The sequence below is a fragment of the Anguilla rostrata genome, chromosome 6 (genome assembly GCF_018555375.3).
Source record: "Anguilla rostrata isolate EN2019 chromosome 6, ASM1855537v3, whole genome shotgun sequence".
In the NCBI taxonomy this organism is placed as follows: domain Eukaryota; kingdom Metazoa; phylum Chordata; class Actinopteri; order Anguilliformes; family Anguillidae; genus Anguilla; species Anguilla rostrata.
The window spans coordinates 48,853,092-48,877,686 of NC_057938.1; the positions used below are offsets into that span (position 1 = coordinate 48,853,092).

The 24,595-nt window shown below is 52.0% G+C and overlaps 2 protein-coding genes across 2 annotated transcripts in view; one reads left to right on the plus strand and one right to left on the minus strand.

Moving 5' to 3' along the window:
* The first annotated feature begins 1,454 nt into the window (after nucleotides 1-1,454).
* ptrhd1 (peptidyl-tRNA hydrolase domain containing 1) lies at nucleotides 1,455-2,854 on the plus strand. The gene is made up of 2 exons (XM_064340245.1): nucleotides 1,455-1,919; nucleotides 2,318-2,854. Exons 1-2 carry the CDS (start codon nucleotides 1,710-1,712, stop codon nucleotides 2,486-2,488), a joined length of 381 nt encoding a protein of 126 aa, XP_064196315.1. The 5' UTR covers nucleotides 1,455-1,709; the 3' UTR covers nucleotides 2,489-2,854.
* A 1,917-nt stretch (nucleotides 2,855-4,771) lies between these two features.
* The window catches only part of ncoa1 (nuclear receptor coactivator 1), a 26,414-nt gene continuing 6,590 nt past the window's right edge, over nucleotides 4,772-24,595 (minus strand). Inside the window, exons 2-18 of the mRNA XM_064340246.1 lie at nucleotides 24,130-24,239; nucleotides 23,372-23,549; nucleotides 22,514-22,696; nucleotides 22,006-22,104; nucleotides 21,287-21,427; nucleotides 19,889-20,036; nucleotides 18,398-19,415; nucleotides 16,739-16,904; nucleotides 16,448-16,606; nucleotides 16,247-16,355; nucleotides 15,306-15,468; nucleotides 14,441-14,725; nucleotides 13,719-13,823; nucleotides 12,660-13,092; nucleotides 12,279-12,453; nucleotides 10,923-11,109; nucleotides 4,772-10,469 (exon numbers count right to left, since the gene is read on the minus strand). Of these exons, the coding sequence (XP_064196316.1) occupies nucleotides 10,302-10,469; nucleotides 10,923-11,109; nucleotides 12,279-12,453; nucleotides 12,660-13,092; nucleotides 13,719-13,823; nucleotides 14,441-14,725; nucleotides 15,306-15,468; nucleotides 16,247-16,355; nucleotides 16,448-16,606; nucleotides 16,739-16,904; nucleotides 18,398-19,415; nucleotides 19,889-20,036; nucleotides 21,287-21,427; nucleotides 22,006-22,104; nucleotides 22,514-22,696; nucleotides 23,372-23,549; nucleotides 24,130-24,239 (3,827 nt within the window). The 3' untranslated portion in view covers nucleotides 4,772-10,301. The remainder of the gene's footprint in view (nucleotides 10,470-10,922; nucleotides 11,110-12,278; nucleotides 12,454-12,659; nucleotides 13,093-13,718; nucleotides 13,824-14,440; nucleotides 14,726-15,305; nucleotides 15,469-16,246; nucleotides 16,356-16,447; nucleotides 16,607-16,738; nucleotides 16,905-18,397; nucleotides 19,416-19,888; nucleotides 20,037-21,286; nucleotides 21,428-22,005; nucleotides 22,105-22,513; nucleotides 22,697-23,371; nucleotides 23,550-24,129; nucleotides 24,240-24,595) is intronic.

Sequence of the window (24,595 nt, forward strand, 5' to 3'; positions counted from 1 at the left end):
GGTTGTGTTTACACATTAGCAGTCAAGTTGGCTATGGGAAGCATTCTAAGGAGGGAACTTTGTGCCAGACAGAGGTTGTGTCATCTGCCGGGATTACTAGCTGAGCACTCGGATATCTTCCATAGAGGTGTCGTAGTGGAGTGTAATTGAGCTGATTGAAAGTCAGCCAGGTCTGAGGACCACCTACGCCTTTGTGGAGGTGCGGTGCACTGATGTGCCCTCACCGCCCACAATGTAAACCAAGGGTGCCCAACCCTGCCTCTGGAGATCTACCGTCCTGCAAATTTTCATATTCAAACCCTAATTTGGCACACCTGATTTGACTAATCAGCAGCCAACTGAGATCTCGACAGTAGCTGTTGAATGAAGTGTGCTTTGTCTGGGCTGCAGTGAAAACCTACAGGTCAACAGGTATGGAATGTAACATCCCGCAGTACCCACATTCCCATGAGCTGGGGAGGTGTGGGCACTCCCAGTGCTGTTACTGCTGCTGTGCGTGTAGGAGTGTGTGCGTGATTGTGTGTGTGTGTGTGTGTGTGTGAGAGAGAGAGAGGGGGACAGAGAGAGAGAGATAGTGTGTGTGATGGTGTGGGCTGTTTTATACAGGCGTATGTTTGTCTTGGACCTGCACATCTGACTAGCGAGTAAAAAATAATAGTGCTCCTCTGGCACTAGCACTGACTCTTGGAGGCAACATTGCTGTGACCCCTTACCTTTGACCCCACACGTACCCCTGAATCTGCAGCCTTTTGGCTCTCGGGAAAAATTTTTTTTTTTTTTCCCCCCCATGGGGGACACAGCAGCTGATCGTAGTTTTAGTACGAAATTACACAATGCATGGCAACAGGCCTCAGGCTTTTGGCTCAGGCCAATGTTGCATGTCTGGAACTGATATTATAGAACTGAAAGTGTTTTAGTGACCAAAAGGACTGAAGAGCAGAAATAATATTTTGCACATTTTCTCTATGCGTTTCTTTGCAGTCTTTTTGTACACATATTTGCTTGAATACATGCTTCTGGTTAATTAATGTTTTATGTTGGCTGTGCAAAGTCCAGTCAGTCCCACAATGCAAAGCAATTAAGCAAATAAAGTCTGAACTAAGACAATTTAGCATTTAACCAGGTGCTTCAGAACTATGCATGTTCCTTTTGATTATTCACAAAGTGGTGCTGCACTAACCATATCTGAAACCCTATCTTCCACATCACATTTTCACTGCTTGGATGAATTTAACATTATCTTGCACTGTTTAAAAACATTAAAGTACAATTTAAAAAAAAGCTTCAGTGCCTTGTGGACAATGATTTATTTATTTACTGCCTTATTTTGCTGTTCATGGACTCAATTTTCAGTATGACCGCAAATTAGTTCGTATGCTAATCGTGTTTTGTGATATCAGATTTACTTCAAAACGGAAGAAGTTCATTTCCATGGGGACTATTTTGAGAAATACTACGTCAGTGCGAGCATGTGTATACATTGGACGAAGTAGTGGAGGATCGAAGATCTTGGAGGAAGAGCTAAGATATGCAAGCCGCTAAATTTTCTGCCCACACGATAATGAGCAAGTTGTATTGTGGATGAATTGGGAATTATCATTTCCATTATAACATGTGCATCTTGTGTGAGAGTCCGCCATCTTTGCTCTGTTGATATCCTTTAGGATCTTTAACGTCATTTTGTGAAATAACTTCCTGTTCAAATCAAGATGGCTGCGCCCGGCACCGGCACGACACGACGTCTGGTGCAGTATGTCGTGGTCCGGTCAGATCTGGTTCATACATTGTCATGGCCTTTGGGAGCAGTTATCACGCAAGCTTGCCACGCCGCCACAGCAGCCATTCACTTAAATTACGACGATCCTGACACGCAGGAGTACTTGTCGGAGCTGGACAGCATGCACAAAGTGGTTCTGCAGGTAGTTATGCTAGCTCGCTAAACCAGTCCGTTAAGCCAAATGTAGGCTAAGCAAGCTTGCTCAGTTCTCGTTCTCGTTCTCATTTGATTATGTTGAGACTTTGATCCTGCATTAAAATATTTCTGACTATTATGATTAATAGATGACATAGTTACCTTGCTAATATTAGCTTAAAAAATGACGTGCATGAATAGCTGCCATGTTTCGTTTTCATTAAGAACACTTGATCATTTCACCTGTCATCTACCCTTTTCACATTGCTATGCCTTAGTTACGTCCATTTTTTCCTAAATGGCATATCTGAAACATGATCACTGTAATACAAAAGTCATACAGTACTGGATACTGTCAACCTTTTAACCCACAACTGATGCAACTGTTTCATGTCCATCATTTAGGCTCCAGATATGGTGTCTCTCTCCAGCCTGTCAGAAACACTCCGTGACAAGGGCATAGCTCACAAGCTGTGGGTTGAGCAGCCAGAGAACATACCCACCTGCCTGGCCCTCAAGCCTTACCCAAAAGAGACGGTGCATCCTTTTTTGCGAAAGTTCAAACTTTTCAAGTGATAAAGGAAACGGACATCTTTCATGTGGTGTGGACTTGCAGTGGACATCTTCTCAGCATGAAATCCAGGGCCTGCTGGCCTCCATTTTAAAGCATTCTGCATGTTCCCCACTGTTGGAGATTTAAATTTAGCCTGTCTGCTGGTTTTGGCCATTGAAGAGGATTATGAAGGATGATTTGAGGCAACAACAAAAAAACAAAAACATCAGGCCAGCACCAAGATTTAGTAATGAGGCCATTTACTGTATTTTAGCAAACTTGTGTTGCTGGGTGTTTTGTTGGTCTGGGTCCGGTATGTCCTGGGTAGGAAATGTGATGTTAAATGGGTGCTTTTGCATTTAAAGTGCAATAAATAGAAGTAACATCTGTTTGGTGAAGAGTTTGTTAAATTTGATGCAAGGTGTTTAAACAAGTCAACTAAAGCAAGTAAAATACAGTGTTTAACAAACAATACCGGAGGAAAAGCATCATACTAGACAACAGCAGTGCTGAGGAGGGATGAATATTTAGGCTTCAGAAGGTTAAATAAGAGTGCATTCCCAATCAGCATAGAAGGGAAAAATACACCAGTCACTAGCTGTTGTATATCAAAGCACCAGTGTGTGGCAGCGAAGGACTATGATGCGTCTGGCAAATTAGCAGGCCAGGCTGGGAAAGTGCTTGGGCCAGAGGCTTTATATGGGGGGGGGGGGGGTGTGTATAAAAACTGGTGTATGAAAGAGAGATACAAGGCAAGAGAGGGGGAGAGAAGTGTTGCCCAGTTCCTTACGGCGTCTCCCAGACTTTAATTACGCGCATTTATCCTTCTCAGACACGGCGGAGTTCATACCGCGCTGTAGAGACGGTGCGCGCGCTTCGGTCTGGTTGCTAGGCAGTGGAATCCTGCGTAACACAACGGCGGCGGCGGGTGCGTGTGACGTGTGGCGCGTGCTAGGAGAAGATGGTAAATGGTAAATGGACTGCATTTATATAGCGCTTTTATCCAAAGCGCTTTACAATTGATGCCTCTCATTCGCCAGAGCAGTTAGGGGTTAGGTGTCTTGCTCAAGGACACTTCGACACACCCAGGGCGGGGTTTGAACCGGCAACCCTCCGACTCCCAGACAATCGGTCTTACCTCCTGAGCTATGTCGCCCCTAGAAGAGAGAGGCCGCGAGGCCGTCTGAGAAGCGGCCGGCGCTGATGGCCGCTCGGAACCCCTGAATAGGGAGAACAGAGACGGGGCCGGGTACTGGCGTTGTGGCAGCAGCGCTGCCGTCCCGTTTTGTGTTGACCGTGTTTATTTTACATGCTCTTGCTGACGCCTCTTGGCCAGGTCATCATTGTGAATGGGAATTGGTTCTCAACTGATTTTACTTGGTTAAATAAAGGTCAAATAGATAAATATATAAACACAGTATTCTGTAACAAAAAAAAAAAAAATAGAAACGATAAGGCCAGTACGTTGCCTGCCACTGAAACTGCGTTTCTGTAGGTCTGCTTCTTGAATGAGTCAGAAGGCAAGGCAGACAGTCAGGTAGGTGACCGAGGGAATTAACCGACGAAGTACAGAATGAGCTGGATGAAATGCGGTTTTAAACGGTGCTTTTATTGCAATGTGTTGCATTCTCACATTCACTGATGTTGAAAAAAATAATATATATTTTGCTGGTCAAAAGCATCATTCCTTCCAAGGTCATCACAGCCATCCGACTAATCCAACCACACTCTGCCCACTGTCAAAAAAGCACTGGAGGGGGCTGTGTGTGTGTGTGTTTGTGTGTACGTGTTTGTGTATGTGCGTGTGTGTGTGTGTATGTGTGTACCCGTATGTTTGTGTGTACATGTTTGTATGTGTACGCGTGTGTAGTATGTGCTGTGTGTAGCGTGCGTTGTTGTGTGTCATGTTTGTATGTGTACCGTGTGTGTTACTGTTGTAGTGTGTGCGGGTGCGGGTGTGTATGTGTGTGTGTGTGTGTGTGTGTGTGTGTGTATACTGGTAGCATTTCCGTCTCAGGTGTACACTACCATTACAGAAGTGAGGAGTAAGACTGACTAGTGACTGAGCCGATGGGCTGAACAGACGCGAAATGCACCCACGTCAGCCCACAGGACATCTCTGAAGGTGCTGGACCCAGCGTACGACCCACTGTCTAACTAATAACTGAGGTACAGTTTCCCTGGCAAGACCGGAGCCCATTCACAGCCCTCTCAGTAGCCCACCATTCCCTTTCCCCACATCCGTCACGGCCTTTCCATAAAAAAAAAGATACGCAGGTATAATATACAAAACCGGACAAAATGAGTAAAATGTATAATATATATTTATTTATATTAATTTTACAGGGAAAAAGTGGAACCTTGTTTCAAGAGAGCGTTCCATGTGTTAATGGAGAGATACAGGCGAGCTCTAGACCCGCCTGAACAACCACAAACCAATATCAGTATCAATAAGGCAGCATTTACAATACTTGACAAGCATTATTTCTCAGACAAACAGTTGCGCTCCTAAGTTTTTCAGACGCCGGAGAAAAATACCGCTTATAGTTAGGTGTTAGGTATTTGGTGAGTAAAAAGCGTTATCGAGAGAGAGAGAGGGAGAGAGAGAGAGAGCAGTTGTACAGCAGACAGGCAGGAGGTTATCAGCGATTAAAAACAAAAGAAATCTGGATGTCGACAATCTGAAAGCTTGTTGAAGGAGGGCAGGATAGGAGCAATGCTAAGTATGCCACAGTTATTACATTAAAGACTCAAAGGAGCACAACATGGTTGACAGTCAAAAGCTGAGAGACTTTGTTTTAAAAGGAATGTTTCAAAATACAATGTTAAAAGCTCTATTAAATATCAACTTAAAGCAGCTTATAGACAAGGGTAAAGGAAACCTGAATCGTGAAGTCAAGCATAGCTATTAGTGTTGACCTGTAGCTGAGAAAAATTAGCCATTTATTCAACTCCTGAAGAGATGGGAGCTAGCTTCCATTTTCAATGTCGTACATGTCGAGGGACATCAGCAAGGTTTTCAAAAAGCCTGAGAAATTCAAAGATTACTTCTGGAGGAGTAAAATCGCTGTTATCGTTTTGATTACATTCAGGGGCTATTCTTTTTAACGTAGCGATGATCTAATTTGGATGTGACTACCTACAGCAATGGCCTCTTTCCTCTGAATTTTAGATATAAAGTGCAAAAACTAGATTGTATTTCCTGTAAATGCCTGGTATATTTAGATTTCAGTAAAAAAATTATGTAAAATACAGCATACATATTTTACAAAGGATAATATAAGAAATTCCTCATTAACAAGATAATTTTAATCAAACGGTAAGGATCAGTCCTCGAAATGCAGAAAATATGTACAAGAGGCACCTCAAATTTGGTATAAAGTGTTCAGCTAAAGAAATTCAAATATAATAATATAATTTATAGAAATTCAAATTCAGAATATTCTGCATCATCGGTTTCAGTTCACAAACTGTTCAGAAAGTTCCAGTTCCGAACATCAAATAATGCGTTTCGTAAAATAAAAAGAAAATTAAAAAAAAAAAACTAAATGAAGAAACCGGTCCTTTGATTTGTACAGTTGTCAAAAAAAGAAGAAAAAAAAAAATGTTCACCAAGAATACAAGCAAAATATAAAATATCTGATTATATTCCGATTCCAGTGTCAATTTGAGCACTTGAATCTTGTGAGTGTGTTTAAGGTGCATAGCTAGCGGCTGTGTCTGTTCGTCCTGCCCGCGTCCGCTGGTCCCCGTGGCCCTAAGGCCTCTGTTCAGTTCACTTCGTTTGCATGCACCAGCGGCAGCAGGAGACAGACTCTGAGGGGGGCGGGGGGGGGGGGGGGTTCTACTTTGGGGAAACTCCACGGACCAGAATTACAGTCGGAAAAAGCCAAGACTGTTAGGACACTTGTCAGTATCTTCGGAAAACGGGAGTGAGGCAGCAAGTCATTATTTTTTTTTTTTAAAAGAGGTTTAAAAAAGAAGAAGAAAGAAATAAAGCGTAACACTTTACAAACTGTATACCACACAATACTACTGTTGATCAACAGGCTATTTATACATATAGGATTATGGGATTATTATTTTATACATTTTTTTTTTTTTAAGGTTAATGCTATGCTTTGTCTCCTCCAGTCTACCCGAGGTTTGCATACGATACAATTTTCAACATATTGAAGCTTTGGTCATCATTTCTTAACATGCAATCATGCTTCATCAACAGGATTGCACTGACTAGACGTACTAGCAGTATAAACTAGATCTGTACTGGTCAGGGGTGAACAAAAACCCCATTAGAATTACACAAGCAGTGCTCTCTTAAAACCAAGGTTCCACTTTTTCAGATCTGTTTAAACTTTTGACAACAGAGACAAATTAAATAATATGGCCTTTTTTTTTCAAAAATTAACCCGTACAAAAGCCAGTCCGCACTGCTTCTCTCTTCTTTAAAACACATTCAGCAGTCTCAAAACCATTCTCTCGCATGTAGAGCAACCTTAACACCCACAGGAAAATATGCAGGCATCTAAAAAGATAGAAGAAATCAAAATCAGGACATTTCCTTTCCTTTTCCATTTGAAACACAAGATATACAGTATTAATCACATACATTCTCTCACTCACACAGCCATACTTAAAAAAAAAAAAAATGGAAGCAAAATATCATATCCACACGCAATTCTGGAGTACTAGACAACTTGAATTCTCAACAGATAAATATTATTATTTTCTTTTTATATACAGTTTTACTGTAGTGGTATGCTGTTTTAATTTTACCCCTTGGAGGCTAATTGAAAATTGATTGTACATGCCTCTAAGATGGTTTTCGAAACAAATTTTTGTACTTGTGTAGTAAAATCATGCAAAACAACTAAAATTTAGTTGTGCTGCACAAATTTAATTTGTGCAGCACAGCTAAAACTAACAGTGTAGTACTGTACTCGCAAATATAAATAAGACTGGTGGGCCATCAAAAAGGCTGAATTAAGTGAATCCCATTCATTGAATTTTAGAGGAAAAAAAGCATCTGAATTTTTCAACACACTAAACAGGATGGTGGTGTGACGCGTTGGAAACGTGATCTTTTTGCCGTTCGGTGTATTTACACAATGCAAAATGCCGATATCCCCAGCAAGTTTCCGAATTACACGGATTATCCACAAAACAACACCGCTCGTGTATTGCTTCCACTTTTTTTTGATGTGAATATACATTTACATGTACCCATGCGGCTCTACGCGTCCTGATACTCCTCCCGTCCGGTCTACTGCATGCGTCACACCTCTATGGTATGGGCCAAAGCAAACTGGAGCACCACGACGAAATGTAATCGCCCCATGGCGCGTAAATATACAGCGTCACGCGCCCATCTCATTTCCCAAATACTTCTGTCAGTCTGTTACCGAAAAAATATCACCTTAAAAACTGCTGAGGCGTGCATCAGTAGTGAGTGTTTGTGAGTGAGAGAGAGCGAGAGAGAGAGAGAGAGAGATAGCCGGTAGCTAAAGCAGTGGTGTAAAAACAGGTGTTTTTTGCACACCTCGTAATATGCGCAACAATGGGTGCATGAGAGAGAGAGAGAGAGAGAGACTGTTAACCTTCAATCAGGCACACGAAGGGCTTCGAAAAACAGACGCCAAGACCTAAGCCGTGGAGGAATGATTCATTTTCTGGTGCATCTTCCAAATTACAGCGAGCGGCCTTCCGAACCGAAAAAAAAGGCCACGACCGCAGTAGAGGGCGGGGGGAGGGGGGGGGTGGGGGGGGGGACACGGGGACGTCCAGCCGACGCGCGTACGGAGCACGAGCGCACACTCACACGCAGCCCACATAAACGCTAACAGCGATTCACAAACGGTGGAACATCGTTGGAGTACGTCTGAAAGCGGTGGGCACGAGGACGGGGTCGGGCGCGGGACCCTCCGGACCACCCTCTTCTCCGCTCCGCTCTGCTAATGTCGCGCACTTTGTGGAATACCTCGCGTACGCGCAGTCCCAGCGCTCAGGCAACAGGTCGTTCGGACAGTGGAATTCTTTTTTTAAAAGCCTTTCTTGTGGCCGGAGTTGGTCAGACACTCAAAATAGCAAAAAAAAAAAAAAAAAAAAGAAACAATCAGACTGTCGATTTTCTTTTCGCTGTCAAAATCCCCCCCACCCCCCCCACCCCCCGCCAAATCTCGCCTTCTCTCTTCGTGACAGGTTATTGCTTGTTAATAGCTTTTTAAATTTTTTTTCTTTTAATTTTTTCAAAAAATTTGCGGATCGTTAAAAACGACGTCCGCTGCCAAGATCCTTTAGCGATAGTGTTACGTCAGCGTCGACGGAGGCTAGCGCTGACCAACAGTGTCTGACTGGGCGACAGTAGTCACATGAGCAGCCTACGAGCCGTAGTGTGTAGCCAGCGGGGTGGCGGCCGAGGCCGTCCTCAGAGGCTAACTGGAGAGGGGAGGGGGCCTGCACAGAGGAAAAAACGCCATTTCCCAATTTTTCCTTCACAAACCCCCCTTTTTTTATAACTGAGATGACTGTTGTCCGGGAAACAAAACTCCCTACGAAACGTAACGTTACTGTAAAACACAGTAATCTATTTATAGCGGTTGATCATATGGGATTGCAACACCTCGTATTGGGGTGGGGGGGGGGGTGGAGTTTTTTTTTGTTTTTAAAGGGGGGGGGGGGCAGGGGAGGGTTTATGGTGTGGAAGAGCAAAGCTAGCCTGACCATAACTGAACAATCTAATTCTAAACAATCTTTTCCTCTTCACATTAAACGAGCAGAGAGCGAGCAATCCCCCCACGAACGACAACAACATTTTGCTGGGTTACATCTGTAGATGTCCACGTTCTCCTGATGCCAAAACATTGCGCCTTGGAAAAAAAAAAAAAAAAAAACAAACAAAAAACAAAACAATGAAACATAGACAGGTACCAATTCTCAAAATTAAACGGCAAAAAAAGTCCTGCTTCAAATCCATACAACATATTGTGAGTTTGACTTCAAAAAACGAACTGTTGCCATTAGAATAATTCATCCACGTTAAAAGGAAAGTAGAAAGTGTTAGCTCATCCCAAATGTGTCCGTCTACTGTACAATACTACCAGCCTGATTAGCACACATGTCAAACACTGATTGGCCGAGGAGGGCCAGACGGGTCCTTATTCACAGCTGCTGAGGAGAAAAAAAGAGACTTTTACCGAAGAGTCTGTAGTCTAGTATTTATAACAGTTCCCCCAGGGGAGTCTGTGGCACACACTGGGTGGGCGACACTCCTGTCCCTGGCTGTTCTTGTTCTGATTCATCGAGAAGAAGAGAAAAGAAAAGAAAAAAAAAAAAAACAAACAAACTGGGAAAGTCCTCCCAGCAGGCACTGCTGTGGAGAGCCAATCAGTGACAGATCCCGCTGAAACTGAGCTTTCCTTGCACAACAGGAGAAAAATTGTCAGTTGTGCCCCTTGCGTCGTCACGCCGGTCGGCAAAGACCGCGCCCTGAGCGGAGCCGTGCAGTCTCTTACCCAAGAAGCACTGCGCCTGCCCGACAGCAAACGGCCAATCAGGTAGCAGGTCCTTCTTAACTTGGCAAATCCGGAAAACGGGATCCTTCTCCAATCAGGAAGCAGATTCTTTTTTTTCTCTCTTTTTTTTTTCTTTTTAAAGTAGGTAACCAGGAATGAGCCTTCTTCCCACAGGTTGAGACATCCTCACATCTCGCCCTCCCCCTCTCCCCCCAGAAATACCATACCTTCAGAACCACTCCTGCTGAAAGTTAGAAACCGAAATGTAAAAAATATAAATATAGCTCACTGCGGGGAAAAACGCTCCCAGCACTCGGCGACAGTGTCATTCAGTTAAGAGCTGCTGGAGGAGGCTTTTCTGCTGCGATTGGGTGCTCTGTCCGCCCGTCGACCCTTTCTGCGATCCCATTGGCCCAGACTGGTTCAAATAGGAGTCACTGCCGACCAGATTAACGGTACACTGGACATCAGCAAACACTTGAACCTGTTGTACCTGCAAGGAACAGACATCGGGAACAGTGACCATCAACACTAAAATTCTGACTAGTGGTTCTTTCGACATAATATGCACCTAACACAATAACCGTTGGAAGTATGGAGTGCTACACTCAGGATTTCTTTTTTGTTGCAACCTAATGCAGTGCCTTATTCAGCTACGTTGGTCCAATACTCAGGTTCTGAAGAATGGACCAGGCATTTATGGTCTGCCGTGAGGAAGTGGACTAGCGGCTATTTCTGCTCGGTCGGTGGCTAAAACAGCGAGCGCTAACTGCTAACTGCTAACAGCAAACAAGGATTTGGGGCGAAAGCCGAGTAAAAAAATACAAGGGTTAGCACAAGAAACACGCAATTATTTCTCTCTTTTTGAGGTGGGGAAAAAAAAAAACATGATTCTAGGTCGACTGCACTCCGTGGTTCTGGTTTCAGCGCGGTGTGGGGGACTGACCTGATCGTTGCACATGGAACTGACGTTGCCCAGGGAACTGTTGCCCATGCCAACAGGTGGTCCCATGGGAGGTAGGGAGGCCACGCCCCCGGAGCCTCCAGCCATCGACACCGTGATGCTCATGTTGTTGTACACGCCCTGCTGCCCGAAGGCCTGAGGTGTATTCTGCCCAGACTGGTTGTAGATGCTGTCAATCACACACACAAAGACCAATCACAATTTGTGTGAAACCGCTTGCTTGAGGCAGCCTTCAACAAGCGTGTCGTCAGCACTGGAATGGTCGCCCCCCTTTCTTTCAACGTGTAGCAAAGATAGTGATTGTGAGAGCACAGCAAAACGGACTCTGCCCCTCTGGAGAGGTCAGTCAGCAAACAAATTCCACAGCCAATGAATTATGAGCAGGAAAGACTGTGAGCCAATGAGAAACACCGAAGATCCGCCACCAAATACAAAAAAAAAACAAAAACCTATTTATTTGTGTCACAGAGTAGTTCATTGCTAGAACCTCAGCTAATATATTGAGGATTGACAGGTATTTGCAAATGTACAGGAGCTATTAAAATGTTAGAAAGACGTATTTGATCTGACGCTACACTGCTTGTGGTTCATAGTTTAAATGTGGTTTTCACATTTAAAGTGAACATGAACAGTCTTGTTCTCCACTACTGTAACTCACTCTGGATCTGCCAAGTGATCGTAGTGTAACGACTGCGGTGTAATGTAATAACCCAGCAGCAAGATTCTTGGCTCTACAAAAAAAGACGACGAGGAAAAAAAAAAAAAAAAGAAACCGCGATCTGGCTGTGATTCTTCCATTTTTGGATTTTGGCGTCACATTTTCAGACAACCAGGCGTTCAGGAATTATGCAATGCTCGGTAACACATTTAACACGCTGGCAGTAGGGACGCTAAGTCAAGTGCCTCGGTGGACGGAAATGTTTTGAAATTACCCGGCGTGAAAACCGACCAGATTCTTCACGCCTCCTCTCGCACCTGCGCAACGCGTCCAAGCCGATACGACGGAATTCTGAATCCATGCGCGAAGGCGCGCCATGGCAAACGCCTATGGGTGGCACTGTAGTATAATGGGCAAGGAGCTGGGCTTGGAACCTAATGCTTGCAGGTTCGATTCCTCGCCAGAACACTGCCGTTGTACCCTTGAGCCAAGCATTGCATTGCTTAACCTGCATTGCTTCAGTATATATCCAGCTGTATAAATGGATGCTTTGTAAACGCTATGTAAAAAGTTGTGTGAGTCGCTCTGGATAAGAGTGTCTGCTAAATGCCTGTAATGTAATGCCTACTGCCACTCTCAAAGGCTCGTTCATCCGTTGTGCGCTGCCGTGGAAACGGTACCTGTTGTTGCCCATGCCGCCTTGCTGCCAGCTCTTCATGTCAGGTGACTGGTAGCCGGGCGGCGGCTGCGTCTGCTGGAGCAGAGGACTCTGGGAGGCGGACATCTGCGGCGAAAGCAGCGGGCTGGTGGGGCTGAGGGATGGGGGAAATGGTGGCTCCCCCTGCTGGCCCATTCCTGAACAGCGAGACACATGCTCAACCTCAGCCCAGCACACTTACGCAGAAATGTAAGAATTACCTAAGCGCTGTATTGCTGACACGGAGAACAGTGACCTAGTTTGTTAAACAGAGATTTCCCTGCAGACTACTGCATTTATGGACAAAAACGAGAGGCGAGATCTCCACACACTGATCTCCACACACTCCACACCAGGGACTGACCTGAGCCTCCAAACTGCTGGAAAAGACTGGGCTGCACTGGGGAGTTGACCGCGCCCCCAAACTGGCCCTGCATATTTCCCATCATGCCTTGGTTAGCCATGGCGCCCCTGGCGGCCATCTTGGGGTCCAGAGCCCCGCCCATGGGGCTGAAGTGGCTGGGGGAGGTGGGCGGGTTCCCTCCGGCCGGCGTGTAGCTGGGCGGGTAGGCGAACTGCGGCTGCTGCTGCTGCTGCTGTTGCTGCTGCTGCGGCGACTGCGACGGCTGCAGCGGCTGCTGCTGGGGGCCCTTCTGCATGCGGGCGGGCCCCATGGGCCCCGCGGCCATTCCCTGCCTCATCAGCATGACCTTCTGCTGCAGGAGCTGGCGCTGCCGGTGCTGGAAGCTGTAGAGCTCCCGCTGTCTCTGGGCTAGCATCTGCGCGTTCAGGGGAGGCTGTGGGGGGGGAGGAGTCAGACGCAAACGCCAATCAATATCAACCGCCCACCGCCCACAGCTCTGCGACTGGTCGACTGGCCAGTCAGGGTGCCGATAATCAGAACCTCGGAGAGGAAAGCGGACCACGCCTCGATGAAGGCCGTGTAGCTGAGAAGTCTTAAGTTCACCCCTTTGGAATTTTAATTCATTTCTAATGGACGTGCCGGTCGCGTAAAGGCACTTCAAACCACATTCTCCCCCTCCCTTATCTCCTAGAGGAGCGCGGTAACATTTAGGGAAGTGAGCCCCGTTTTAGAATCGATGTTCTTCCTAAAACACGAACTGCGGTCTACCCCCCCGCCCTCTCCCCCCGTCCCACTTCCTTTTCTCGACCTCCGTCACGTCGGCGGCGGAAACGCTAAGGCTCGTTAAAACTCTGCGACTGACAGGAGCGCACGCTCGACGCACACACCGGCCTGCCAGCACCCTGTAAACTGCTCATTGAACTTAAAATGAACATAAGGAGGGGGGAGAACTATGCATATTCCCTTTCACATAAAACCCAAACTGTCACTTCCAGCCGAAGCGTAAGAAACATGGCGGTGGCGGCGGCGTCCCTGGAGCCCTCCGATCCCCGGCCTCACCTGCGACGGCATCTGCGTCTGCTGCATGCCCTGGGGCATCCCCATGGCAACGTGACCCCCGCCGGGGAACTGGCTCATGGCTGCCAGTCTGTTCTGCTGCAGGATCTGGAATGGGGGGGGGGGGGGAGGAGAAACAAACTCACGGGCTGCTCCGGACACTTTTCATAGTGTGTGTGAGACTGTGTAGCGGCAGTGTGGAGACAAAGTGTGTGTGTGTGTACTGCTACAGTGAGAGGCTGTGTAGCGGCAGTGTGGGGACGCGGTGTGTGTGTGTGTGTGTGTGTATTGGTACAGTGAGAGGCTGTGTACCTGCAGTGTGGGGACACAGAGAGTGTGTGTGTGTGTGTGTGTGTGTGTGTACTGCTACAGTGAGAGGCTGTGTAGCGGCAGTGTGGGGACGCAGTGTGTGTGTACTGGTACAGTGAGAGGCTGTGTAGCAGCAGTGTGGGGACGCAGTGTGTGTGTACTGGTACAGTGAGAGGCTGTGTAGCAGCAGTGTGGGGACGCAGTGAGTGTGTACTGGTACAGTGAGAGGCTGTGTAGCAGCAGTGTGGGGACGCAGTGAGTGTGTACAGGTACAGTGAGAGGCTGTGTAGCGGCAGTGTGGGGACGCAGTGAGTGTGTATTGGTGCAGTGAGAGGCTGTGTAGCGGCAGTGTGGGGACACAGTGTGTGGTACAGTGAGAGGCTGTGTAGCGGCAGTGTGGGGACGCAGTGCATTACCTGCTGCTGGCCCTGCAGACGCTGCTGGAGCTGCAGCCTCAGCTGGTTGGGCAGGCCGGGGGGTCTGGCCATGGTCGGGCGCATCGCCATGTTCATGCCCCCGGGAAACGGGGGCCGGGGGGCCCCGAACCCCATGCCCTGCGCCCGGCCCATTTCGGGGGGGAACTGCGGGGAGCCGGGGGGAAACTGGGCGGGGTAGCCGGGCAGCTTGGGGTCCGGCGGCCCGGGGGCCGCCTGCGGGGCCGGAGAGGGAAACCGCTGGGAGACGGGGTCCAGGCAGCCGCCCTGCCGACACAAGAGAAACTCAGCCACCGAACGCACCCAACCCCGCACCCCACCACCAACCCCCTGCACCCCACCACCAGCCCCTGCACCCCACCACCAGCCCCTGCACCCCACTGCCCCCTTCCCCCCACCCCCGCCCACACCCCTGCAGCTTCGCCACGTGGGGGGGTGGTGAACGTACCAGCCCGTGCACCCACATAGGATGCGACGTGCACCATTGACAGGGCGGAACGGAGACGCCAGTGGACGCTCAACCTGCGCTGGCCCTGCGACCTCTGGAGCGCAGCCCGCGGTGGCACCGCTCCATGCGGCGCACGCCATGCACCCCGACGGCCGGGCCCGACCCCTGCCCCGCCCGCCCTGGAACGCACCAAACTGCAGCCCCTGGTCCGGCCCCGCCGCCTCGCCAGAACCCTGAACTCCCAGCAGCCGCCCTGCACACCCAGCCCCTGCCCACCAACCCCTGCACCCCACCACCAGCCCCTGCACCCCACCGCCCGCCCCTGCACCCCACCGCCAGCCCCTGCACCCCACCGCCCGGGGGCCTCCGGGCGTTCCGGAACAGTCGGCGGCGGCTCACCTGCACCAGCTTGTCGATGCCCAGCGCCCGGTCCAGCTCGGCCAGCTCGCTCTCGTCCGTGCCGCTCAGGAAGGACACCAGCTGCTCCAGCAGGGCCTTCTCGTCGTTCCGCCCCTCCGGCGTGGTGGGCGGGCACAGCATCTCATCCAGCGGCGTGCACGGCCTGAGAGAGAGAGAGAGAGGGAGGGAGAGGGGGAGACAGAGGGGAGAGAGAGAGAGGAGAAGAGAGAGAGAGAGAGAGAGAGAGAGGAGAGAGAGAGAGAGGAGGGAGACACGAGGGAGAGAGGAGGGAGGAAGAGAGAGAGCAGAGAGAGGGAGAGAGACAGGAGGGGGAGAGAGAGAGAGAGAGAGAGAGCGAGAAAGAGAGAGAGAGAGAGAGAGAGAGAGAGAGAGAGAGATGGAGGGAGACACGAGGGAGAGAGTGAGTTGGAGGGAAAGAGAGAGACAGAGAGAGATGTAGAGAGACACGAGGGAGAGTGAGTTGGAGGGAAAGAGAGAGAGACAGAGAGAGAGAGAGAGACACGAGGGTGAGAGAGAGAGAGAGAGAGAGAGAGAGAGAGAGAGAGAAATTTTAAACTCCTTTATCTTTCTTTCATATAATCCAGTTCGTCACACCGTGTTCACAGCAGAAATCATAACGCAGCAGCTGTTTCACTGTGAGGTTAAAAACTAAACCTTCATTTTCCCTGTATCGTCCGCCACTCGAAAAACTCCCCCCCCCAAGCCCAAAACTTCACTCAAACAGGGCATGTCGTTAACAAATTAGTGATGAAGAGAGATGGAGAGAGCAAGATGAAAAAAGCAATGGGGGGACGGACGGATAAATCACAAGAGGGAGGTGGGAGAGAGAAAAAAAGGGGTGGGGAGAAAGGGAGAGACGTCACAGGGATCCGCAGGCGTGAGCTGTGATTGGGCGTGCCGGTGGGCGGGGCTGTACTCACTCCTGGGGCGAGGGGTGGGGGGCCGGGGTCGCGCTGCCCAGGGTCCCGTCGAAAGGCAGCGGCTCGGGCTGGAACTGCTGAGGCCCGGCCATCTCCATCTTGGACAGCCCTGCGGAAAAACATCACACCGCCATTACCGCCACCGCTGCGGTCACATGACACCTGGCGCCGCGTGGGGGTGGGGGGGTTAGAGCGAGGTACCTGCGCTGGCGCTGAAGGCGTTCCCGTGCCCCGCCTCGGGGGGGTAGGGGCTGCCGTCCTTCGGGGGCTGGAAGGGGTCTCCCTGGCCCTGGCTGGGCGTGGAGGGGCTGCGGAACTCGAAGGGCGACTGGCTCTGGAGGCCGGCGCCGTCGCCGAAGGCTGGGGGGGTAGGAGGAGGAGGAGGAGGAGGAGGAGGAGGAGCCGGACGGTCAGGGAGGACCGACGCAGGCGTGCACGCAGAGAAGCCCCGCCCCTGACCCCGCCCCTGGCCACGCCCCCTCGCCCCCTCACCCCGGCCCGCCGCGCTGGGCAGCTCCTGCTTGACGCTCACGCCCCGGGGAATGTGGGCCTCCGCAGGCTGCGACGCGCCCTGGTCCTCCGGCGCCTGGGGCCCCGCCCCCCCTCTCAGGGCCGGCAGCAGCTGGGTCAGCGTGTCCAGATCAGCGCTGGGGAACGGCTGTGTACACACACACACGCACACACACACAGACGAGCACACACATACACACATGACAAAGGTCAGGGTCACAGCACCACCTTTCCAAAGGCAGTGGGTAATGGGACAGTACAAGAGGATGTAGTGGCAGAGGGACAAGTTAAAAGGCGAATGATAAAATAAGATACCCTCCGGCCTCTAAGCAGGGGTTCCCAAACTTTCAGGGCACAATCAATGAGCGATTACACTTTCTCTCACCCAACCGGAATCCAGGCCAAAATCTTTTTTTTATCAAAAGTCAACAAAGCCGCAGGTCCTCTGGCCAGCACAGTGTTCCGTTTGATTTAATGACTAACTGTGGATGGGAGCACAGAGGGCTCAGCTTGAATTCTTAATAAATTCATGCGACCCATCTCGACGCCACCACACACCCCAAACCCCCGCTCCAGGCAATGAAATGCTGTTAGCGCACACGCCGCACACAGGCATGCATGAATCAGCAGGATACACAGCGCGCGCCCTACAGGTTCAGGCAGGGGGCGGTAGAGAGGCGGTGGAGAGGCAGTAGTACCGCGTTAATGGGTTAGAGAACATGATATCCAGTGTGCGCGCTGCAGGTTCAGACAGGGGGCGGCAGAGAGGCAGCAGAGAGGCAGTAGTACCGCGTTAATGGGTTAGGGAACACGATACACAGCGCATGCACTGCAGGTTCAGACAGGGGGCGGTCAGAGAGGCGGTAGAGAGGCAGTAGTACCGCGTTAATGGGTTAGGGAACACGATACACAGCGCATGCACTGCAGGTTCAGGCAGGGGGCGGTAGAGAGGCGGCAGTACTGGGTTTGGGAACACGATACACAGCGCATGCACTGCAGGTTCAGGCAGGGGGCGGTAGAGAGGCGGCAGTACCATGTTATTGGGTTAGGGAACATGATACACAGCGCATGCACTGCAAGTTCAGGCAGGGGGCGGTAGAGAGGCGGCAGTACTGGGTTTGGGAACACGATACACAGCGCATGCACTGCAGGTTCAGGCAGGGGGCGGTAGAGAGGCAGCAGTACCGTTTTACTGGGTTTGGGAGCGTGATACACAGCGCATGCACTGCAGGTTCAGGCAGGGGGCGGTAGAGAGGCAGCAGTACAGGGTTACTGGGTTTGGGAGCGTGATACAGAGCGCATGCACTGCAGGTTCAGGCAGGGGGCGGTAGAGAGGCGGCAGTACTGGGTTTGGGAACACGATACACAGCGCATGCACTGCAGGTTCAGGCAGGGGGCGGTAGAGAGGCAGCAGTACCGTTTTACTGGGTTTGGGAGCGTGATACACAGCGCATGCACTGCAGGTTCAGGCAGGGGGCGGTAGAGAGGCGGCAGTACTGGGTTTGGGAGCGTGATACACAGCGCATGCACTGCAGGTTCAGGCAGGGGGCGGTAGAGAGGCGGCAGTACTGGGTTTGGGAACGTGATACACAGCGCATGCACTGCAGGTTCAGGCAGGGGGCGGTAGAGAGGCGGCAGTACCGTGTTGCCGGGCCGCTCGCTGGCTTGGGGGGAGCCGACGGCCGTGCAGGGGGTCTCCGTGCTGGACTTCCTCTCCGTCTTCACGCGGATGGTCTGCAGGCTGAGGGTGGCGGGGGGCGGGAGGTTCTCCAGGTCCTTCTCGTCCGTGTCCAGGAGGAAGCGCAGCAGCTGGTGGTCCTGGTGCTGGTCGGAGGCGTCCTTGGCCCCCGTCCCGCCGCCGGGGCTGCCCGCGGACTCCTTCTTCAGCTGGGGCTCCTTCTTCACCCCCTCGGCGGGCTCCGAGGGGCTGCTGTCCTGCAGGAGGCGGTGCAGGATCTTGTGCCGCTCCGTCAGGGAGCTGTGGGAGGCGGGGCACTGGCCGGGGAGCGAGGGCGGGGCCTCCGGCTCGGGGCCCCGCCCCCCGGCGCAGGCGTCCAGGAGCTGGTTGAGTTTGGGGTTGCCCAGCTGCGGCGGGGCCTTGCCGGGGTCCTCCCTGGATTCGGGGGCCGGCGGGACGGGGTGGTCGGGGAGCTTGGCCGCCGGGGCGGGGGCCGTGGGTCTCTGCGGGAGGGGGGAGGGCAGGGACAGCCCCAGGCCGCCCCCCTCGCCCCCGGACGCCTGGCGGCTCAGTCCGCCGCCGCCGCTGCTGCTGCTGCCGCTGGGCGTGCCCGCGGGGGAGTGCAGGCTCGGCGTGGAGGGCGAGAAGGGGTTCCCGGGGACCCGCGGGCTCCCGCCCAGCCCGGGGCTGCCGCGCGGCGGCCGCGGCGACACGAAAGAGGTAGGGGTGGCCCCCAGGGGGCTGCCCAGGGGGGACGGGCTGCTGACCTGCTGCGGCGGGCACATGCGGCTGGGCGTCAGGTAGCCCGCGGCCGAGCCGGGCCCGCCGTTGTTGAGATGCAGGCCGAGGCCTGGGGCTTGGCTGAGCTCGCTGCCCGGCTGGACGGCGGGGGAGCGGGAGGGCTGGGCGGGAGACGGGCTCCCGTGGGTGGGTGGAAGGCTGGGGGTAGTGTTTTCCTGAGAGCTAGCAGTGTTGTGTTCCCTGCGGAAGGACACACGGGAAGGGAAAGGCGCTATGAACAGAGCCGCTAAACGCAAAGAGGGAAGCAAAGCTACAGAAAACGTACAGGTCAGCTGCCGCACTTCGTTGGGAGTGGAGAGGTGCGGTGATTACCCAAAGGCAGAGCTGCATAGCCCTGTTCCTGGAGATCTACCATCCTGTAAGGTTTTCAGTACAGCCCTAACAAAGCGCACCTCATCCAACAGCTACAGAACTCACTGAGCTGCTAATTAGTAGAACCAGGCGTGCCAAATTAGGGTTGAAATGACAGGCTGGTAGACCTCCAGGAACAGGGCTGGGCAGCCCTGGTATAGCCTCACACTGATCGCATGCTGGATACTGGCAGTTAACCAGGGTGCAATATGCTGTGGTCCAGCTGTAATCTGCTACTTGTGTTTATGTGCATGTGACGTGGAGCCATGGGTTGAGCGTTGCCGTGGGTACGGGGGCGGTACCTGTCGATAGTGTGGATGCCCATGATGAAGGGCTGCACGTCGGGGTTGGGGGGGCAGCAGAATTTGCAGCGGGTCTGGGCACTGAGGGGCGTCCCATCGCTGAGGGTGAAGCGGTACACTGGGCTGATGGCCGTGCCGTGGGCCATCACTGCACACACACACACACACACACACACACACACACACACACACGCACACAGACACACACACACACACACACACACGCACGCACGCACACACACACACACGCACGCACGCACACAGACACACAGCACGCACGCACACAGACACACACACACACACACACGCACGCACACACACACACACACACATGCACACACGCACACACACACATACACACACACACACGCATGCACGCACGCACGCACACACACACACACACACACACACAGACACACACACACACACACACACAGACACACACACACACACACACACACACGCACACAGACACACACACGCACACACACACAGACACACACACACACACACACACACACACACACACACACACACACACACACACACACACACACACACACGCACACAGACACACACACCACACACACCACAGACACACACACACGCGCACACACACACACACACACACACACACACACAGACACAACACACGCGCACACACACATGCACGCGCACACACACGCAACACACACACACACAGACGCACACACACACACACACACGCACACACACACACACACGCACACACACGCACACACACACACACGCGCGCACACATGTACGCACGCACGCACACAGACACACACACACACACACGCACGCACACAGACACACACACACACACACACGCACGCACACACGCACACGCGCACGGACGCACACACGCACACGCGCACGGACGCACACACGCACGCACACAGACACACACACACACACACGCACGCACACAGACACACACACACACACGCACACACAAAAGAAAAAAGGCGTTTAATTACTCACGGTAAATCCATTGCCTCTGCTTAAAACCGGTTTCTACACTAAAAGCAAGTCCATCAAGAGAACCATGTTGAACCATACCCAATAAAACCAACAGGGGGCAGCAACAATTTGCAAGGCATTGCAATGTCAACCAAACCGAAAGTCAGGGAATAAAGCAATACCATGTAAAATCAATTTAACAAAAAAACTACAGAAAAAAAACCTACATAAGAATGTGAAATATTCATATTTAAACACAGGCCAGCATATATGAGCCAAAACGGATGCCGCATCTGGACCCTAATTATAGCACACCGACGCTGTCGGCTCTGGCTCAGTGGGTGCCCTAACATGACCCTTTCAGCCCAGCGACCCCCCCGCAGCCCCCGCCCCCAGACCCCCCTGTCTGCTCACCCTCGTGCAGGAGCTGCTTGGCGTGGGACGGCTCCTTGCCCTGGGGCTGGAAGAAGGCGTAGATGCACTTCCGTACCAGGTCCTCCCAGCCCGGACGTCCCGTCGCCCGCAGGGCGCTGGTCTCTATGGAGATGATCTTTCCTGCGGCACGAGCAGAGAGCACAGAGTCATCTCCGACGCCGTGACGCGTGACTACTGACTACTACGACGACGACGTGACGACTGACTGACGACTGATCTACTGATGGACTGACTGACTGATCTGCGACTGACTGACGAGAGACAGACTGATGCATACTAACCGACTGATGACTGACTACGACTGACTGAATGACTAACTGACTGACTGACTGACTGACTGACTGACTGACTGACTGACTGACTAACGACTGATTGACTGACTACGACTGACTGACTGACTAATGCACTGATGATGACTAGACTGACTGACTGACTAACTGACTGATTGACTGACTGACTGACTGAATGACTAACTAACTGACTGATTGACTGACTGACTAACTGACTGATTGACTGACTGACTAACTGACTGATTGACTGACTGACTGACTGACTGAAGGACCAATCCATGTAGGAAGGGTGTTAAAGTAAAGTACCATGTTTTTTATTTTAAAATAGTATTTATTTCTTTTTGCCTCCAAAGCACACAGGAGGAAGGCCTCCTCAGAATGGGAACACTGAGCGGGCTCGCTGCTTGCCTGTGGGGTCCTGCTTGGTGATGAAGGACTCCGTGCTGACGGGGATCGGCTGTGGCCGGGGCAGGCGGCAGGCAATGCAGATGAGGCAGCTCTGCAGATCTGCGCAGACAGGAGAGGAGTCACATGACGCAGGCGTTTCCGTGAGAGACGTGAGTGAACGGAACACATGTGGGCGTAGGATACGCAGCGCAGAATGTGGGTGTAGAATGTTCAGTGTTGAATGAGTGTAGAATATTCAGTGTTGAATGTGAGTGTAGAATGTTCAGTGTTGAATGTGAGCGTAGAATGTTCAGTTGAATGTGAGAGTACAATGTTCAGTGATGAATGAGTATAGAATGTTCAGTGTTGAATGTGAGCGTAGAATGTTCAGTTGAATGTGAGAGTACAATGTTCAGTGTTGAATGTGAGTGTAGAACATGCAGTGTTGAATGTGAGTGTAGAATGTTCAGTGTTGAATGTGAGTGTAGAATGTCCAGTGTAGAATGTGAGTGTAAAGTACGGGACTCGCCTTCGCCCTCCTCCTGCAGGGCGGCTCTGGGCTGTGACACGGTGAAGCACTGCATGATCTCGTACTGCTGCCGCGCTTCCTGGTTCTCCGAGTCGATCTCGTCCGGGGGCCGCTTCAGCATGCGGCAGTTAAAGGTGTGACTGTTCCTGCGAGCGCTGTCCTGCGGCCAGGGCATGCCGTTCACTGCAGAGAGAGAGAGGGAGGGAGGGAGAGAGAGAGAGGGAGGGAGAGGGAGGAAGGGAGGGAGGAGAGAGAGAGGGGAGTGAGGGAGAGAGAAGGGAAGAGGGAGAGAGGGAGAGAGAGAGGGAGGGAGGGAGAGAGAGAGGGAGAGAGGAGGGAGAGAGGGAGAGAGGGAATGAGGGAGGGAGGGAGGGAGAGAGAAGGAGAGAGAGAGGAAGAGAAAGAGAGCAAGATGGGGAGAGAGAGGGAGAGGAAGAGAAACGGAGCAAGATGGGGAGAGAGAGGGGGAGAAACAGAGAGAGATAAAGAGGGTGAGAGAGAGAGAAACAAAGAGAGATAAAGAGGAGAGAGAGAGAGAGAGAGAGAGAGAGAGAGAGAGGGGAAACGGTGAGGAACATAATTCCTCGTAGGATGAAGGGAACGCTGACTGGCAGAATCCTAAAAGCAGAACAATGTTAAAACCTGACCTCCCCGCCTCTCTGCCTGCATTAGCATCACATCCCCGCGGATTACACTGATCTGGTGGCTAAAAGGCTCTGGCCAGAGCCGCGGCTACACGGCGGCACCGTTCGGAGCTTCTGTGACCCCCGCGCGCGTTACAGCCTCCGCGTGATCTCAACCCCCCCGCTCTCCGCCAGACCAGCGGCGGCCATGATGGGGAAAAAAAGGGCGGCTCACCCAGGCTCTTGGGGAGGAGGTTGCGGACGAACTCGTTGTGGTCCCCCACGTGGAGGATGCTGTAGACGCTGGAGGTCATCAGCTCCTCCTGGGCGTAGCCCAGGTAGCCGGTCACGTTCTCCGACACGAACACGATCCGGCCCTCTCCGTTCACCACGAAGAAGAACCCGTCCAGCGCCTGCGGGGAACCGCACAAAAGAGTGAAAGCCTATCCCCCGCCCGCCCCTCTGCTCCCCGCCCCCGCCGTCCGGAGGAAGAGTCCCACACAAAGGTGGGGAGGAGGCGGAGGCGGAGGCGCGTCCGAAAAAGTGGGCCAGGGGCCACCGTCGCACGGACACAGGGGCCCGACGTGGGCATAGGGGAAGACAGAAACGCTGACTCGGACTCCCAAAGCTCTTTGAACGTTTTTTTTTTTTTCTTCCAAAATGCAAACCGTTTGCTTGAATCGCTAGGTTTGAATTTAGCGTGCTCAGGCGAACCTATCGTCTTAGCTAGGAAGCGTTTGCGCCAAAAATGCGAAAGGCGGCTTGGGTTTTCATTTCAAACTGGACTGAGTTGAATAGACTCCCGTTAAAAATGTACAAAACACAGTTACAGGCAAAACACAGACACACAATAGGGGCTGCAGATGACGGAGAAGCCCGTGTGTGTCTAACAGCATGTCTAGCGCACGTGGATGTTTCCTCTGAAAGGCGAGGACAGAAAATGAGATGACCCCCAGACCCCCCCACCCCCCCCACCCCCCGTCCCGCGCTCACCTCCAGCAGGAGCGGCGCCAGGGCCTCCTTCTCCACCATCCCCTGGCTGCTGGACGAAATGTCGCTCTTCTGCACCTCGCTGTCCGCCATCGACATCAGCGCGGCTTTCTCTGCGCGGGGGGGGGGGACACGGGGGGCTTCGGTCAGAGTGCGGCTGCAACGGTGCCGAGGAACAGCCAGGAGCTGGCCGGCCAACATCGGCTACCAGCTCGAAATTGGCGGTAAGAGGAAGTGACCCTGCGTCAGGAAGTCCCGGCTCGTGGGGACCCGCGTGAGGGGGGAAGGGGGACTCCGGCTATTCCTCCACACTTGGCCCGTGCGGGAGGAGGGCGTGCGGCGTTAGCTCAAAGCTCTGTCAGAGTTCCTCAAAGTTTCTGCGAGCAACACCAGTCGTATTGTGGGCTATTAATAGAAAGGACAGACCGGGACAGTCTTGCTTTTATCAGTCCCTCCCCCCACACACACA

Coding starts and splice junctions, on each gene's coding strand:
- ptrhd1 (XM_064340245.1), top strand. CDS start 1,710: ATGGCTGCGCCCGGCACCGGCACGACACGACGTCTGGTGCAGTATGTC. Junction 1,920..2,317: donor TGCACAAAGTGGTTCTGCAG/GTAGTTATGCTA, acceptor TCCATCATTTAG/GCTCCAGATATGGTGTCTCT.